The 15,866-nt window shown below is 42.7% G+C and overlaps 1 protein-coding gene across 1 annotated transcript in view; it reads right to left on the bottom strand.

Annotated features, from left to right (window-relative positions):
* iqsec2b (IQ motif and Sec7 domain ArfGEF 2b) overlaps positions 1 to 15,866 on the bottom strand; it is a 32,339-nt gene that overhangs the window by 3,586 nt on the left and 12,887 nt on the right. The window contains exons 2-13 of the mRNA XM_080294616.1: positions 4,552 to 4,846; positions 4,084 to 4,401; positions 2,768 to 3,822; positions 2,496 to 2,657; positions 2,099 to 2,221; positions 1,822 to 1,988; positions 1,546 to 1,685; positions 1,330 to 1,455; positions 1,122 to 1,221; positions 866 to 1,027; positions 512 to 706; positions 243 to 292 (exon numbers count right to left, since the gene is read on the bottom strand). Of these exons, the coding sequence (XP_080150742.1) occupies positions 243 to 292; positions 512 to 706; positions 866 to 1,027; positions 1,122 to 1,221; positions 1,330 to 1,455; positions 1,546 to 1,685; positions 1,822 to 1,988; positions 2,099 to 2,221; positions 2,496 to 2,657; positions 2,768 to 3,822; positions 4,084 to 4,401; positions 4,552 to 4,846 (2,893 nt within the window). The remainder of the gene's footprint in view (positions 1 to 242; positions 293 to 511; positions 707 to 865; positions 1,028 to 1,121; positions 1,222 to 1,329; positions 1,456 to 1,545; positions 1,686 to 1,821; positions 1,989 to 2,098; positions 2,222 to 2,495; positions 2,658 to 2,767; positions 3,823 to 4,083; positions 4,402 to 4,551; positions 4,847 to 15,866) is intronic.

Below are 15,866 nucleotides of genomic sequence, written 5' to 3'. Positions count from 1 at the left end.
TCCCGGTTCCCGCTTATTATCACACACAGGAAATAACTGTATCTGGAGGTGGAAAACATGCTAGGGTAAGTATATACGCACATAGTCATGCAACAGGTGTCAGTCCAGGACACACACACATGCATGTACACGCACACACCATGTACATACAGTACTTGCTCGGGAGGATAAAGAACCAATGGGGGAAAATGCAAATCTAGTGAAGGTTATAGGTCTAATTCTAGTCTTACATAAAGACTTACTTCCATTGTACTGTCCAGAGAACCAACACTGTTCCTGCGACCACGTTTCCCTGTACCCCACCAGGAAGAACCAGGTTAGCAAAGCATGAAAGATTGGAATATTTTTTGCAAAAAAAGGCAAGAGTTGCATAAGCTGTGTCTGACTGTCAGCAAGAAAGAGAAACAGGCGGTAGCAATAGAAACAGAGACCAAAATCATGCAACCCAATTCATCCCAGCTGGTAGTAATGTAATCAAGCTGAACCTGTCTCCGATAAGGCAATGTCTCACCTGTATCCGATAGGTCCCTGAGAGAAGAGCTGAGCGCTGTGCGTTTGAGACCCTCACCAACTGAGCAATTGTCATCAAAACTTGTTCTTCCCAAGGTGCCATTCACAACATCGCTCTTCACACCTACGCCTCCTCCAACCACACCTCCAGTTAGCAAGCTGGGCCGCATCACACCTTTCTGTTTCTCCAGTTCCGCTGCACATTTACACACAGGGCACAGGGGGATTTGAAATAAAATTGAGGTTTAGCACAGAGAAGAATGACCAGAAAGGATGTGAAGAAAACGAAACATTTTGACTGACCAAAAAGTAACATTATGGTTTACAGGAAAGGCCAGCAGATGGGGCTACTTACATTCAACTCTGTATTTCTCCATTTCTTGCACTTCAGCAATACTCTCCCTGAGGTCGCTAACAAAGCGGGTGCGGTCTTGCTGACTGGGTGCCATAAACACAATAAGAACCTTCCTCTCTCCACCCAGGACTGCTGAGGTCAGACGGATGCCATGAGGGTAGTCTAGAGGGGGGGGGGGAGCAGAAATAAATACTCTTGTCATCACAAAATGCACTTAAGAACAGTTAGAAGGTGCAAAACAGAGATTGCTTCTTACATGAGTTCTGGAACATGTGCACTTGCATTTCAACCAAAGGGAAAGATTGTCTGAAACTATAAGTCACTGAGGTTTTCTTCTTCTGGAAGATTTTTGTCACCTAGTACACAACAGAAATAGTATAATGATTTTTTTTTTAACAGGTACTTTAGGAAAAACTGACCTCTTATCTGCCACACGATAAAAAAAATGATAATGTAAATCTTACCACGAGCAGGTCATTAAAGAGAAAGACCTCCCGCTGGTGCACTCCTGTCCTCTGAGGTCTGTTAGGGTCAGGCACCTCATAGAGCTGGCAGCAACACACCAGTCTACGATGGGGAAGGGACAGCACCTACATAGACAAACACAGCACAAATAAATGACAACTTTTAGCTAAATAGAACAATATATTAAAGAGCTTTGTATTACAGGATAAACTCACAGGCTTCTTGCCCACAATGACTCTTTCCACTGCCTGCACTTGGGACACGTGGTCATCATTGGTCCTTAGCTCCCATTTCTGTATTCTCTGGTAGATCCCAACCAGCAGGTCTCTAGGTATGTCCTGGCCATTGTCTACACCTTGAGTGGAACCAAAGAAAGCTATTTTAGAGTTGTCACACAGAAAACGTATAACTTTAGCCATATTTTAAAAGTTGCAATATGTGTTTGATGAGCTCATGTAGAGGGTAATTTGATCTTTTCTGTCCAGCAGCACCTCTCAAATTCTTGATGAAATCCTCTAGTTTCATTTTCCTCTCAGGTTTGACATTGGGACTGTACATATCTGTGTTGAGGAGGATTATGGCGAAGGCCAAGATGAAGATGGTGTCGGGATTCTGGAACTGTCGAACCAGGGTCGGATTACACACACAGTATCTCTGACTGAAGACAGAAACAAATTTTGTGTGAAAAAATAAAACAAAAAGATTATTTTCATTTTGATGCAGCATCCAAGCGACTGAAATGAATTCCTTTAGTGATCTATAACAAACCTGAATGCCTCTATAAGCCGCTCTACTTTTTGGGCTTCTCCTTGAACTTTAATCTGTGCCTGGAACTTCCTCAGAGCATCATCGATGTCCATGCCTGAGAAGTCCATCTCATCCACCACACAGCTGAAACACACACGTCAGAAGTTACAGATGACACGTCTCTACCCTCCAACTTGGATATTAAGAAAAATTAATCCTATATATGGGCAGGAGATTAAAGCTGCTTCAAGATTGCATCAATTTAGACTTGGCATGAAATATGTGAGATGGAGTGTGCGTATACACTGACATATTTTTGGGCAAACTTTCTGAAGTTACAAATGTAGATGGATTTGGATCATTCAGACATCTGTGTCTGACATGTTTTAATATATTACAGTCTGTCTCAAATACTCACTCTAAAACATCTTTGTTGAATTGTTTCTGTCGGTTTCCCAGAAATTCTCCAATCATCTGCCTGCTGAGACCCTTTCTCTCCAGAATGAAGCGAGCAATGCCAACAGGAGTGTCAGACACAAAACCTCTTTCTATCAGGTACTGGATCCCCTTCTCTGGTTTCCTGTTGAAGAAACCCACCAAGGACTTTTCTTTTTGCTCCAGTATTACGACATTCGATATATTTTTCTCAGTAAAACAGCTACTTGTGTTGTGTTTCTTAGTACATCTTACTTGTTAAACAGATTAAGACCAATACGGTACTGGCGTCTCTGCACCACGTCACTGTTGAAGGGGGGCGAGTCCCAGCTATGGCGGCTCTCCCTCTGGTATGTCTGCTTGCCCAGAGGAGGCAGAGGCTCCCGCAGGCTGTCCTGAGATGAGGAGCCTGAGCTGCAGTTGACTGTCTCATTAGAGTTGGTCGTGGAGTTGAGTGAATCATTGTCTCCATCGGAGCAGCACGGCTGCTCCAGGCCCCCAGGGGGCAGAGCTGTAGAGGAGGACGACGACAGAGGGGTGGTAGGAGGCTGCTGTGGGGACGAGGATGATGAAGGTGTGTCAGGGTACTGATGGTGGTGTATAGGGTGGTGGTGATGGTGGTGGTGGGCTGCCACCTGGTGCGGGATATGTGTGGGTATGGGTCTGCCAGGAGCTCGAGTCTGGCCCTGCGCAGCTGCTGTGGAGGTGGTTCGAGTACCTGTGTTGGGGGAGTGTTTGAGGGTTCCCTGAGGGGAACCTGCACCCACACCTGGCTCCTGCTCAAAGACCAGCGTTCTGCTCAGAGAGCCTCGGTCTGAACGATCACTCATGTCCACTGAGCTGTCGCTGGGCGGCTCAATAGTGAGGAGAGGCAGGTGTGCACCTCTGAGACGATAGTCTCTACACTCTGTACACGGGGTGCTTCGCCGACTGTTACTGCTGCCGCCTCCCTCAGTGTCCCTACTGTCCTCTCGCCCTCCCACACCGCCACCAGGACCCCAGTACTCTGTATCTGTGCTGCTAGGTGCCCGGTCAAGGGACAGAGGGGAGGATGGCATACCATCATCCATATAAAGGGTGACATCACTGTACGAAGTAGCTGTACTGTCACCATGCATACTGAGTCCTCCTCCAGCACCCCTGCCTCTTTCTCCCAAACCTCTTTGGGAAGATGGGTTGCTGCTGCTGCTCCACACACACTCCCCAAAGTCTTCACTAATCCCTCCACCCTCCTTGCTGCCCTCCTGGGAGTCATCGCGACCTGCACGGCAGGTAAGGGCATCATCTATGGAGTCAGCTAAGGATTTAACCTAGAGGGAACAGAGGGTGAGCTGTTATGATCGCACAGTTTTCACACATCTAAAAGAAAAGAGGAAATTGTCTAAACATGAAATGATTTATCAGTAGTTTGCTTGTAAGGTCTAAGTTTGACAATACAGGGGACGCTGGTCAAGTTTGGTTCATTATAATGTTTCTTTGTTACTTTCTGTCTCTGTGACTACCTTCATATTATATAAAACTTAGCATTAAATGAACTTGACGATGACTACTGAAAGAAACAACACTCTTACCTGCTTGGAGAAGGAGTCCTCTAAGTGGGTGTAGTCTCCTGTGCGGCCTGGATCAGGAGAGTGAGGAGGCCCCACGGCCACACTGTGGGTGAAGTTCGTTTGTGTCTGGGCCTGCTGCTGAGGCTGTCGCTCATCAAACGAATACTGCAGTCTCATGTTGGACAGGATGATGCGGCGCGTCATGCGGCTCTCTGAAGCTGAGCTTCTGAGGCGCTCAAAATTTTTGTTCATGCGATACTGTCTGAAGGCTGTCTGAATGGTCTTTGCTGCTCTGCGACTTACAAAGGAGCCACCATATTTTCTCTCCAACATCTCCACCTGAAATAGGGGAAGGTTAAAAAAACACAAGGTAAAGGACGAAATCACAGTCTGAATGCTTTGCACCCATACTGCTCCAGTGAAAATATGTTTCCTACGGCTTACTGCTTTCAAAGAACACATTTACAAATATATTCTTGCGACTGATACCTTCTTATCCTGCAGATCTGTTGATAGTTCATAGCTGTCCGAAAGAGCCTTGCATCTCTTGTTCTCCTCTTCTTCTTGCTTGCGAAGAGCCAAACTTGCAGGTTGGTGGCGTGTTCGCAACGCCCAGGCCAAGCTGGCTGAGCTGGAAGCTGTAACGCATGAAGGGCCCCTGGAACCGGAGGGCGCGTTGCTGCTGCTGTCACTGTAGCGCTCTGAGCCTCGAAGGTAAGGCGCCTGGCTGAACGAGGTGTCTTTGTGGGTGCCCGTTTCTGGACACTGGGATTCCCCTTCCACACTGCAGAAGAAAAAAGGAGTAGAAGCTATAAGAATGACTCACAAGCAGCTTCACTAAATATTCCAAAAAAAAAAGACTTTGAAGTGTGTTAAGTCTTAAATGGAGACTGAATGAAAAATTCTGTAGGATAGACTTAAAAACATACTAACAAGGACTTACGTGTAAACTTTTGAGCGGTGCAGAACTAACCATCTCTTAGTGGAGCTCATGATGAACTTATAGAAAAGCAATATTCTGGTTACTTTCAAGCAGTGCCAGTCCCGAGACCTGACAGTATTGCTTGCCTGGAGAATAAATAGGTAATCCAACAGATATAAAAGGTCTCTGTCATGTATCGTCTTTCTTAAGAGTCCAGAGGAGTAGTTAATGTACTACCAAGCGTTTCCAAGGTTAGTATGCACTTTTGCACTCTCCTTGTTTGACAAACATAACAGTAACCAAATAAGTGCCAAATACCAGCAGCACCATACAGACAGGAAAAACCAGGTTAGCGCTAGCTGTACGACAGGCACCATCAGCTTAAATACTGGAATTAAACGCACGCAATTCCTTCCAAACTCACTCACTCAGTCCATTATGCGGCTGTAAATGCAAGCAGTTAAGAGTACCATCGTAATCCAACTGAATCCTATTTCCAGTCAGGATAGCAATAACAACAAAACCTCTCAGATATCAGTTAGTCCCAGAAGTCCTTCAGTGTCCTGTTATCCAGATTTGATGAGACAAAATCCACCCGAGTCAATCACTCAGTGTGTGTTTGGGAGAACAACTGCTGTCACATGTCCCTGCCTACATTTCCTTCTTGTGTTAGCCGCACCCCCTCCAGAAAGTTGTGTCCTGTCCCGCAACAAGGCACAGAGTGTGCAGTAAGGGTCAAGGATGTGTGGGAGCATTAGAGTCAGCAAGTGAAACAGATTTTGGCAGTAAAAGACTGGTTGTATAGTGTTAACCTTCAGTATTGTTTAAGCTCTGCATCACACAGTAATTCACATGACAGAAACATGACTGAAAAATGACTCTTTTGACCATTTTAGGTTTGAGTGGGTCATTCAGTGTCCTCCTCCCTCCCTCCCTGAGCTGTAGCTGTTCCATTGGATCAAAGAGACTTCCTGTTGTTAGAGTTTAGTTGGTAAAAACAAGACAAGGAAAAGTCTTCACGGGCAACAAGGAAACTATTTTAATTTGTTTTGGTTTTGATGTTGTAAGCGATACTGTTGAAATTCAAGCCCCGCAGTTCGACAGACTTAGAGTCGTTGCTGTCGCCAGAAGGGGAAAATACAGGGCAGGGTTTTTAAGAAGGACATCCAGTGCCTTCAAGCAAAACATGACCAAGCTAATTTATTGTTGAGTCTAACAACAACTCTAAGAAAAGCTTTAATATGTTGCATAACACAAGAGTCATGTTGAAACACAGTTTTAAAGAAGCAATTCTGACATCTACAGGATAGCCCATATTACCACAGTTAAGACAGGATCCACATATATTATATTGTGAATGTGTAATAATATATTATAATTACACCGTGCTCATGAAATTCATCACAATACCAAGCTATGCTTTGCTTTCATTTTCAACAAGTTTTTGCGTATATCTCCTCTTTCTCTGTGCAAAATCATTTATCATTCCTCCTCCTCTGCTCCTTAAATAGAGAAACTGAGAAGCGGGAGGGGGTTGCTTGGTGACGGTTGCTGTGGGACCTTTGTGGGCGGTGAGGCGGTTGTTAGGAAGAGAAGCGTGGTTGCCATGACAATGTATTGACTGTTATCACCATTTCGGTGGGTGTTGAAGATGCTCCACAGGTTGTGAATGACGGTCTACGTAATACTTGCCTTTTTACGAAAACACTAAAAGTAAGATATTTGTAAAGAGTGAATCATGAAATTACTGTATGGTCTAAACTAGCTATTTTCGATAGATCAATCTTTGGATGAATCGTTACTATATTTATGTTGGCTATTTACACATTGTCTTGCATAACCTGTAGGAATATGAAATTCTGTCTAATTCAAAGCGGCTTCAGTTGGCTTCTTTTAAGGAAACTGGGCACACAAGTGCCTCTGCATAGCATCAACAGGTAGACTACTGTATGATTTCCAGCCGTGCACGTCACTTGGAACAAATGCTACTTTCATTCAACAGCGTACCTAAAATATGAACTGAAAAGGAATATTAGAGAGCTACAAGTCCAGTTCCATATACCTGTCTCTGAAAAGGCATAGCTGATCCCCAGATTTGAGCTTTTAAGCTCTTTTAAACTCATTAAAAAGGAAAATCTAAAAATGCAAACCAAATGTAAAGGTGACAATTTCTCCACTGCCACCAAATAAGAGATCAACTATATGGATTATGTGACCATATAACTGTGTTATTCATTTGCACAGACTGTATGCTATAAGACGGGTGCAAATATCACAGATTTATGTTTCTTTCTTTGAGCGTGGGGAGAACATTTGTCACACTGTAAAATATCCAGGTTGGTGAAATATTAAAGAAAACATTTTTAAAAAATTCTCCTATCTAGGTGCAGTGCAACCCACGTCCAACTGTGCATGCAATGCTCCCTTAAAACTCTGGCTATTTTTATTTTCACCTGAAAAAAAAAAGATTTTCTCTCAGATTCAGTCAATAACAGCTACAAAACGATAAAGCCAAACTGCACAAGCTTCGGCTCAAATATGCGAGCGATATTTGGGAGACTTTTGAAATACATAATGCAATTTCTTTTTGCCCTCATCAGATCACAATAATGTTTTAAACCCTTCAGTAATTGGTTTTTTCTTACTTCACAAATAGCCTAAATAAAATCCTCAGAATATGTCACTAAAGCAGACACTGATGCTATCAAACCTGTTCTCAAACTGAACTGAAATGCAACCTCAACAAAGTTTATGCAACAGAAATGAAGCACAGCAGGCCCTATAGAAATGCTACACTTAGGCAGCCTCTTTACTGAATGTGCAACTTTCAAAAAACAAAAAAATGACAGCTGGTTATGTTTTACAGTTACTGCCTGCTGGTGCAGGGACCTCCCCAGGGGGAAAGCGTTTAATTTAGAGTTCCCTGCAGTAGGAGCCAGCCAGTAATATGCGGTAAGAGACTAGACCATGATATCTGAGTAAAAAGTTTGTTGTATAAAACATGAGTGTGGCCATATCGCAGCTGGCATCTGAATCTCATTATTTATGTAAGAAACACTGTATTCCTGTTACACAGAGAGGCTCTCTCTAGAGGCTTCCGCATAAAGACCAGCCCAGGGTTTTACTACCTCCTATCATTTAATTGGAGATGGGACAGATGGCTGGAATGTCATAAACAGGAAAGAGATTGCTGATGGTGTTTAAAAAAATTACAGAAGTGGGTTATAGAAGTGAAATTGATAACAGGGCAGATGAGAGAAAGTGTATGGGAGCATGCGCTGTAAAGGACAATGCCAACTTCATGCAATCCCCTGCCTTTTTTCCCTTCATCATATAATATTGATGTGCTGACGGTGTGTGTATGTGTGTTTGCCTATGCGCTTATGAGAGAACAGCAGTAGGTCCGACTGTGTTATCGAACCCCCAGCGGGACATGGAGGCTGAGGGATTAGCCTCTCCGCTGTCTGCAATGAGATGCCAATAATTGCATCGATCTGAACGTTGACTCATTTCCACCTGAGCATAAACTCAGCGCAGTTATCTCATATCCTTTCTAATCTCTTCATCTCTGAGTTTTTGTGTTAATTTTTCCATTTGTCTCCGAGCTTATTACCCAGTATAACCCTGCCAAGCTGAACGTGGACAATGAAGGATAAAAAGTGCAGCGCAGACCTTCAACAAGATCCAAGCTAATTACTTTGGAGATGTGATGTGATAATATTTGCCATTAATTTCAGGACTTAAAGAGATCAGAAACCACAGAAATGAATCCTCAGCCGGAGCAGTCAGTATTCTCTTTCATGGCCAAACCGAAAGGAAACAATAAAATCATTCATGGGTCAAATCGGAGCATTCCTGCACCGCCAACACTCTCCAGCCATTTCACCATCTCAACCCATGAGCTTCCCATCGCACACATGAACACTTTACACTTTCTTCCTACTACCTGAAGCCTCCAGTTCAAAGCCCAATAAAGAGGTACTGGATGAAAATGTTGTACAACTTGTTTGGAAGGCTCAGAATTGGCAGCATTTCTTAAACCTTAACTCATCAGATAATCTCTGGCACTAAAGCAAAAAAGAATGAAGAGATAAGTGTTGTATAAAGAGACAGGGTGACAAGATAGTGTAAACTTTTATTGGAAACTGACTTCGTTTTCTCGTCTCTTATTACACTTGCAGTTTTTCTGAGCTTGACATCTGTTTTTGAAACTTCCTTTTACTGTCAAGCTCTACTGATTCACTTTCAGGTTGGGTACAGCTGATTTGGCATTTAGCATCTTGTGAACACACTTCAAAGTGCCGCAAAGTGCTGACAACTCCTTCTACCAGGCATTCAAACTAACATGCCAAACATTTGCAAGGGTGTTTTAACTAATTTACTTAAAGTCATTTATTTCAAACAGACCCCATCTGGCACATGGTTATATGCTTTCTTTGCAGTTCCTCAAGAGCAGCACTCATAACAGTGGCAGATTACCAAGACTTCTAAAAGTATGTGATCTGTCAGCTGACTGGCATTTACACTCTGTCACACAATTACCCGTCAGAGCCCATTTATATCCTTTCCTTTCCATTTTTCAGTTTATCAAATTGAGTTTCCTTCAATAAAATTGCATCTACTGAAAACAGACCCCCATTTATTATCAGTTCCCGCTGCCGTCTGTCTGTGATGGTTAAATATCACCGTCTGTACACACAGCAGTTAATCCACTGTACAAGCCGTGTCATGAATTTGCACCACTGCATTGTAGGCCGCCAAAAGCACACACCGGTGTTACAAGTTGTCTCATACAGATGCCAAAATAAAGTCTTTTTGGGGTAGTTTTACACGTAAAAGAAAAGTGAAAAAGCTGAGTTCTTACCATGCTGCTACTGTCAGAGAAAGTCCCACACTAACCGGAACACCGTAATAATAAACACACCCTCTCTCGCTCTCTCTCTGCATACACACATGGCTCCTGCTCACCCCGCAGAGCAGTACAGGCTACATTCTTGACGATCCTTCGACAGCTATGAACTTCCCTCTCCCTGCCCAGCTTTTTCATCTCCACCCTCCTCTGCCAGATCACTCACACGCTCACAATCACTTGTACTCCACACGAGCAAACCAAGCAAATAAAACACATCAAAACACAGGAAATAGAGACACAGAGAAGTGCATTCATTTATTGAAGAACAAGAGGATAAATTAAAAAAAAAAAAACATAATGAGTGCTGTTTCATCTTGTGCTTTTGTATTTTTATAGGTTTTTACAAGTCTATGAGAAGCAAGTGAAAATGAAAGACACATGGGCTGTGTGTTGAAATGAATATGGGCAACATAACAAAAGACATGCATGTTAGTTTAATCACTGATTAAACTGGCATTGGGTGTGAATGTGAATGCCTGTCTCTTTGTGTTAGCCCAGTGATAAAACTGTCTATCTGTCCGCAGTGTAATCCAGCTGGAGCCAACTCCGGCTCCAGCCACGTCGTGACCCCGAATTGGATAAGTGGTTAAGAAAATGGATGGATGGAGAGTTATATGCCACAATATTAGTAAAAAATAGAGCGGGAGGCAAACAATGACACATTTTAAAATGTAATCTTCTACAGCACGATACTACAAAATAATAATTCTCCTTAATATACTTTTATAAAAGAACCCTTTTCCGAAAAAGTTGGGACGCTGGATAAAAGTAAATAGTGATGGAATACAAGGACTTGTAAATCACGAAAATTGTACACAGTAAACAAATAGACTGCTAAAAATGTTTATTGCTTTTTGAAAAATCCATGCTTTTGAATTTGAGGCCAACGACAGAAAGAGCAGCAGCATGTTTCACACTGTGATGCATCACCATTTCTTTTAATAAAGCAACACGGGTCCCCATTCTTTCTTCATTTCAGCCACTCCGTGGTTCAACTCTTCCTCTGTCGTGTTTTTACATTTCTGAATGCTCTAAATGTTTTCAACAGGTCTAAACTGCAACAAGCCCATTTTAGAACTCATCTTTCACTGTGATGCTATTAATATACATGCAAAATGTGTTAGGCAAAGCCTTTCCTGTATAGACGTCATGAAGATGTCAGCATCTTCAAAACCTGTTTATCCTGTCCTGCATTTTTTGAAATGTGCTGCTGGAATAAAATTCAAAATGGGCTTGGGTTTTTAGAAAACAAAAGAAAGACCTGTTTCAACATTTAATATAATTTTTTTAACCTATTTACAAAGTATAAATTGCATAGCTGTTGTTTACATTTTAAACACTGTCCCAACACTTTTATAGAGATTGTAAAAACAGCTACATGTGCTAAAAATAAATTAAATACAATTTGAGTCAAGAAAGCCAGTTGGTTGGAAATAACACTTTAACCAAACTATAACAACATGTCATAGATAACTATGCATTTCCTGTGTGTTCTGCAGTGAAAGGTTACCATGGAAGGCCAATGCAGAGCACAGAGTCAATATAACGCTTAACTAGAATTACTAGTATGACTTCCTGCGAATACAATGGGCTTAAGGTGTAGATACATGAGGTGGCAGATATGTATGAGCAACATTGGTGCATGACTCAAACACAATTAGCAATTAAAGAAGCACAAGCGTCATCTTCAGACATTTATACAGGAGAGAAATCCTTGTCTTCGGGAGCTTGGAGTCTTTTATTGAAGATGAAGATGAAATCAACAAGACTTGACTTTGAAGTCATGAATAAAAATGATAATAAACAGGCGGATATTTATCAGATGGAACAAATAAATTAACAGGCTAAACAACAATGTTTTTATATCATCATATGCTAGTTTCTCTGACAATACATAATCGCTGGAGACAGAGGTGTAGAGCGCTTTGCACAGATAACAAATAGTGACTACTGTGCACATCCAAAATGACATGACTCAGCTAGTGGATTTAAGATAAACATGAGTGTGACAGTAATGAGCAGGAGCTAGTGATGTGATCTGACAGCCTGATATGGCTGCAAGTAAAGAAAAAAAAAACAGCAAAGTATACAGAGAGAACACAACATCGAGATTCCATAAAGTCTAAATTAGCACACAAAAATGATACCTGGCTAAATCAGTGACAGCATACATAAAAACAAATACGGCATGCATTTCTATTTTTCTTGCTCCGATGCAGCAAGACTCAGTATTTTTGGTACACAGCGAGGTCTCGGTTTTCTGGCAGCATAAGCTGCGATATCCTTTTCACAGGTAAATGTGCGAGCGAGTCGTCGTGCGGTCAGTCACACCTCAGCTCAGCGAGAGGAGGGGCTACTGCAGCCCGAGGCAGAACAACAGAACTGATGGGCACGCTCATCCTCACCCTCCTCTCTTGGAAAGCAACATGGGACAAGCCAAAGCACGTGAAGAAACACAGGACAGGAGGCAGACAGAGCAGACAGGGAGAAAGAGAAAGAGGAGGACGGAGAGTGAAAAAAACACAACAGTATGAGACACAAAAGCAGAAAAAGCAGAAAGCAAACAGACGGAGACTGGGTGGCAATTTTAAGTTAAATCTGGGACATGAAGGGATCTTTATTAAAAAATATGCTTTCTATACACAGTTTAAGCAGCCACGGCCTTCTAATACCACTAGATGGCAGTGTTGGACCATCATGCGCACATGTGTCTGTGACTCAGTTAAAGGATAAATGAAATAAGGAGAGGACAGAGGGGGAGAATTCACCAGGTTCACTTGTGATTCAGTTCATCTCAGTCCCAAAGCTTTCTGAGGACGAGTGCTTCCTCTCACTCTAAAGAAGCTGTGTGTTTTTCAGGCTGGTAGAATTGCCTAGCTATTAGTCACACCTGGGAGTGGTAGGAGACTGAAACACAGGCTCTTGAGAGAAGCAGGTAACTGGCAGACAATGATGGTGACAAATGGACTGGCCACAGCGTGAGGGAGAGATCTTCAGGTGGTTGCCAGGTTTTGGCATCGCAATGTTTCTAATGGGGTTTAAGGGGTTTTATTTATTTATCTTGTACTCACTGTAATTAGGCCCCATGAAGGCAGCCCTTACCTGTCCTCCTGCTGTAAGCTTTGGTCAGTAGAAGGGCAGCAGTACTGATGAAGACTGACGAAGCTGTGAACAGTCAGACTGGTGGGAAACAGAGTGGCAGCACTGCTCACTGCCGTAGGAGTGGAGGGAGCCGAGGTGGGCTGCCCTGAGATAGATGGCGGCCGGACACTGACAGGAAGGACCAGAGATGGACAACACACACACACGCACGCACAAACACACACACACACACATACAGAGATGGAGAAACCAGAGAAAGACAGACACATACAGTCAGCACCAAAGCAGAAAAAGCGACAGGCAAAGGAAGCAATTGAAGCTGCACATTGATAGTGACAAATCATAGCAATGGTAGTACAAAGAATGGGACATTTAAGAGGAGGAATGTAATGCAGATGTGCGACAGCTAACAAAGTGTAATAACAGTAAGATGACTGACATCATCAAGGCATACGCCCCCACCAACTACACAAGTTTTGAGTTCTGACAGATAAGTTACAAGTGTATTAAAGAGCAACAAAAGCAATTTAAGAAAAACAAGTAAAATGGGGAAAAATGTCCCTTCGCTAAAGTTGTTAAATATGTTTTATTAGTGAAACTCCAACCACTCTAATGGATTATATAAAGCTCGATACGAGTTCTTCAGTGGGTCATCCTGTATGAAAATGGGAAACCACTTTCTATAATGCATGCAAAAGTGCACATATAACACAAAAGCCTCTCTACGCTGGCAGAAATCAGAGATGTTCCATCTGCAGATTGCGAGTGAACGGTGGAAGAGGGAGCAGTGGTTGAGATTAGCATGTAAATGGCTGGTTTCTCGCTGGGGCCAGCTGCTGTCAAGGACATGCAGTCCCTGTCATTTTAGCATGGAAACACTGGGGGGGGGGAAAGCACAGAGAGAGGGAGGCACGAATGCAGCAAAGAGAGTAAGAGGAAATAAGATAATGCAATACTTTTGCAATTCATTGTAGTTTCCCAGCTTGTTTTATGGAGAGCGGTGCAAGGACGAGGCAGCCAAACCGAATTTTAGGGAAAAACAATGAGAAGCAATCTCTTGTTAAAGATAGACTGTATTTAATATTTTTTCCACTATCAACAAATCCAATGAAAAGACTAAACCAACAAAGACTTCATTCTATTTACAGGCTGGACTATTGTCAAACAGCAGGAGTATTGTAATGTTGCTGTCAAAAAAAGAGAAATCGATTAATAAGCTGCGAAACACAGAGCTGTAAGGCTTACCACAAAACACAAGAGAACACAATACTCCACTTTTAATTATCCAACACTGGCTACCCATTTAATTGCTGTCCCCCTACTAACCCATTTACACCCTGAGATTTTCAGATAGGAACCTGCTGACTGTTTCCACTTGACTGTTCACCACAAGGGTTATGGAAATACCTGCCTTGTGAACTACAGTGTCTTTCAAATCCCTTTTTTAAATTATACTTTTAAATTTTCAGGGTTTTGTTTTGTCCGTCCCTACCCTCACCTATGGCCACGAGCTGTGGGTAGTGACCGAAAGAACGAGATCGCGGATACAAGCGGCGGAAATGAGCTTCCTCCGAAGGGTGGCTGGCCTCTCCCTTAGAGATAGGGTGAGAAGTTCGGCCATCCGGGAGGGGCTCAGAGTAGAGCAGCTGCTGCTCCACATCGAAAGGAGCCAGCTGAGTTGGTTCGGGCATCTGACAAGGATGCCCCCTGGGCTCCTCCTGGGTGAGGTGTTCCAGGCATGTCCCACCGGGAGGAGGCCCTGGGGCAGACCCAGGACACGCTGGAGAGATTATATCTCTCGGCTGGCCTGGGAACGCCTTGGTGTTCCCCCGGATAAGCTGGAGGAGGTGGCTGGGGAGAGGGAGGTCTGGGCCTCTTTGCTTAGGCTGCTGCCCCCGCGACCCGGCCTCGGACAAAGCGGATGAAGATGGATGGATGGATGGGTTTTGTTTTGGTCTCAGCTGTTTATTTATACTGTACAGTGTAGCTTTTCACTACACTGTTACAGAAAATTACACTGCACCCAAGAGTGATCTTATATTGCCCTTTTTGAAGTTTTAATACATACATCATTGACATATTTTAATCTTTTTCATAGCATCTATTCTTGAAGGTTTCTCCCTTTTTCATTTTAAGTACAGCATGTGCAGCCAAAGCCTGACATGGTTTATGTTTTGTGCCAGAGAACACAAGGACTAGAAGACATAACAGTGAGGCACACTCTTGCACTGAGTGACATGCTCCGTCACTACTACGAACATGGGCACTGTAGTTTATTCTCAGTCAAGCCCACATACACCCTCCAGCTTCCGTAAATACTCACTAGAACACCAAATCCACGGCTGAAAATAGTCCCCGGCAAATATGGTATTTACTGCTGTTTGAGTAGCAGTAAATGCCACTACACTGTTACAATTACCAAGCATCTTTTACTGAATATACATTATTGTGACTTTCTATGAAAACAGTAATAAACCCAAATCTGCAGCTCCCCTTAGCTTAATAGAGCTTTAGGTTTTTGGGGAACAGTGGAATATTTAGCAGCTAATGAGCCAGATATTTTCCTCAGGAATTAACAGAGACAAACAACAGAACTAAAAAAAGAGTGAATATTGTATAATAGATTAAATGACGATCCTCCCCTGTATCTGCTAGCAAGCCAGACTCAGACTCGAGCATTCCTTTATGTCTTTCTTCTCATTTTTCCATTTTTTATCTCTATTTACAGCAATTTATTACCATTTCAACTACTAACCACTTTTAACAATTTCATTTTTGTCTATTCTTTTTAGCTCACGTTAGCAAATAATTGCAAATGTTTCATATCTTACTATAATACACAAAATCTCAGTCTGTCTGTTTGTTTCT

Source organism: Astatotilapia calliptera, chromosome 20 (assembly GCF_964374335.1).
Source record: "Astatotilapia calliptera chromosome 20, fAstCal68.1, whole genome shotgun sequence".
NCBI classification, from domain to species: domain Eukaryota; kingdom Metazoa; phylum Chordata; class Actinopteri; order Cichliformes; family Cichlidae; genus Astatotilapia; species Astatotilapia calliptera.
Note: the sequence above shows the minus strand (reverse complement) of the source record. Positions and strands in the feature narration are given on the sequence as shown.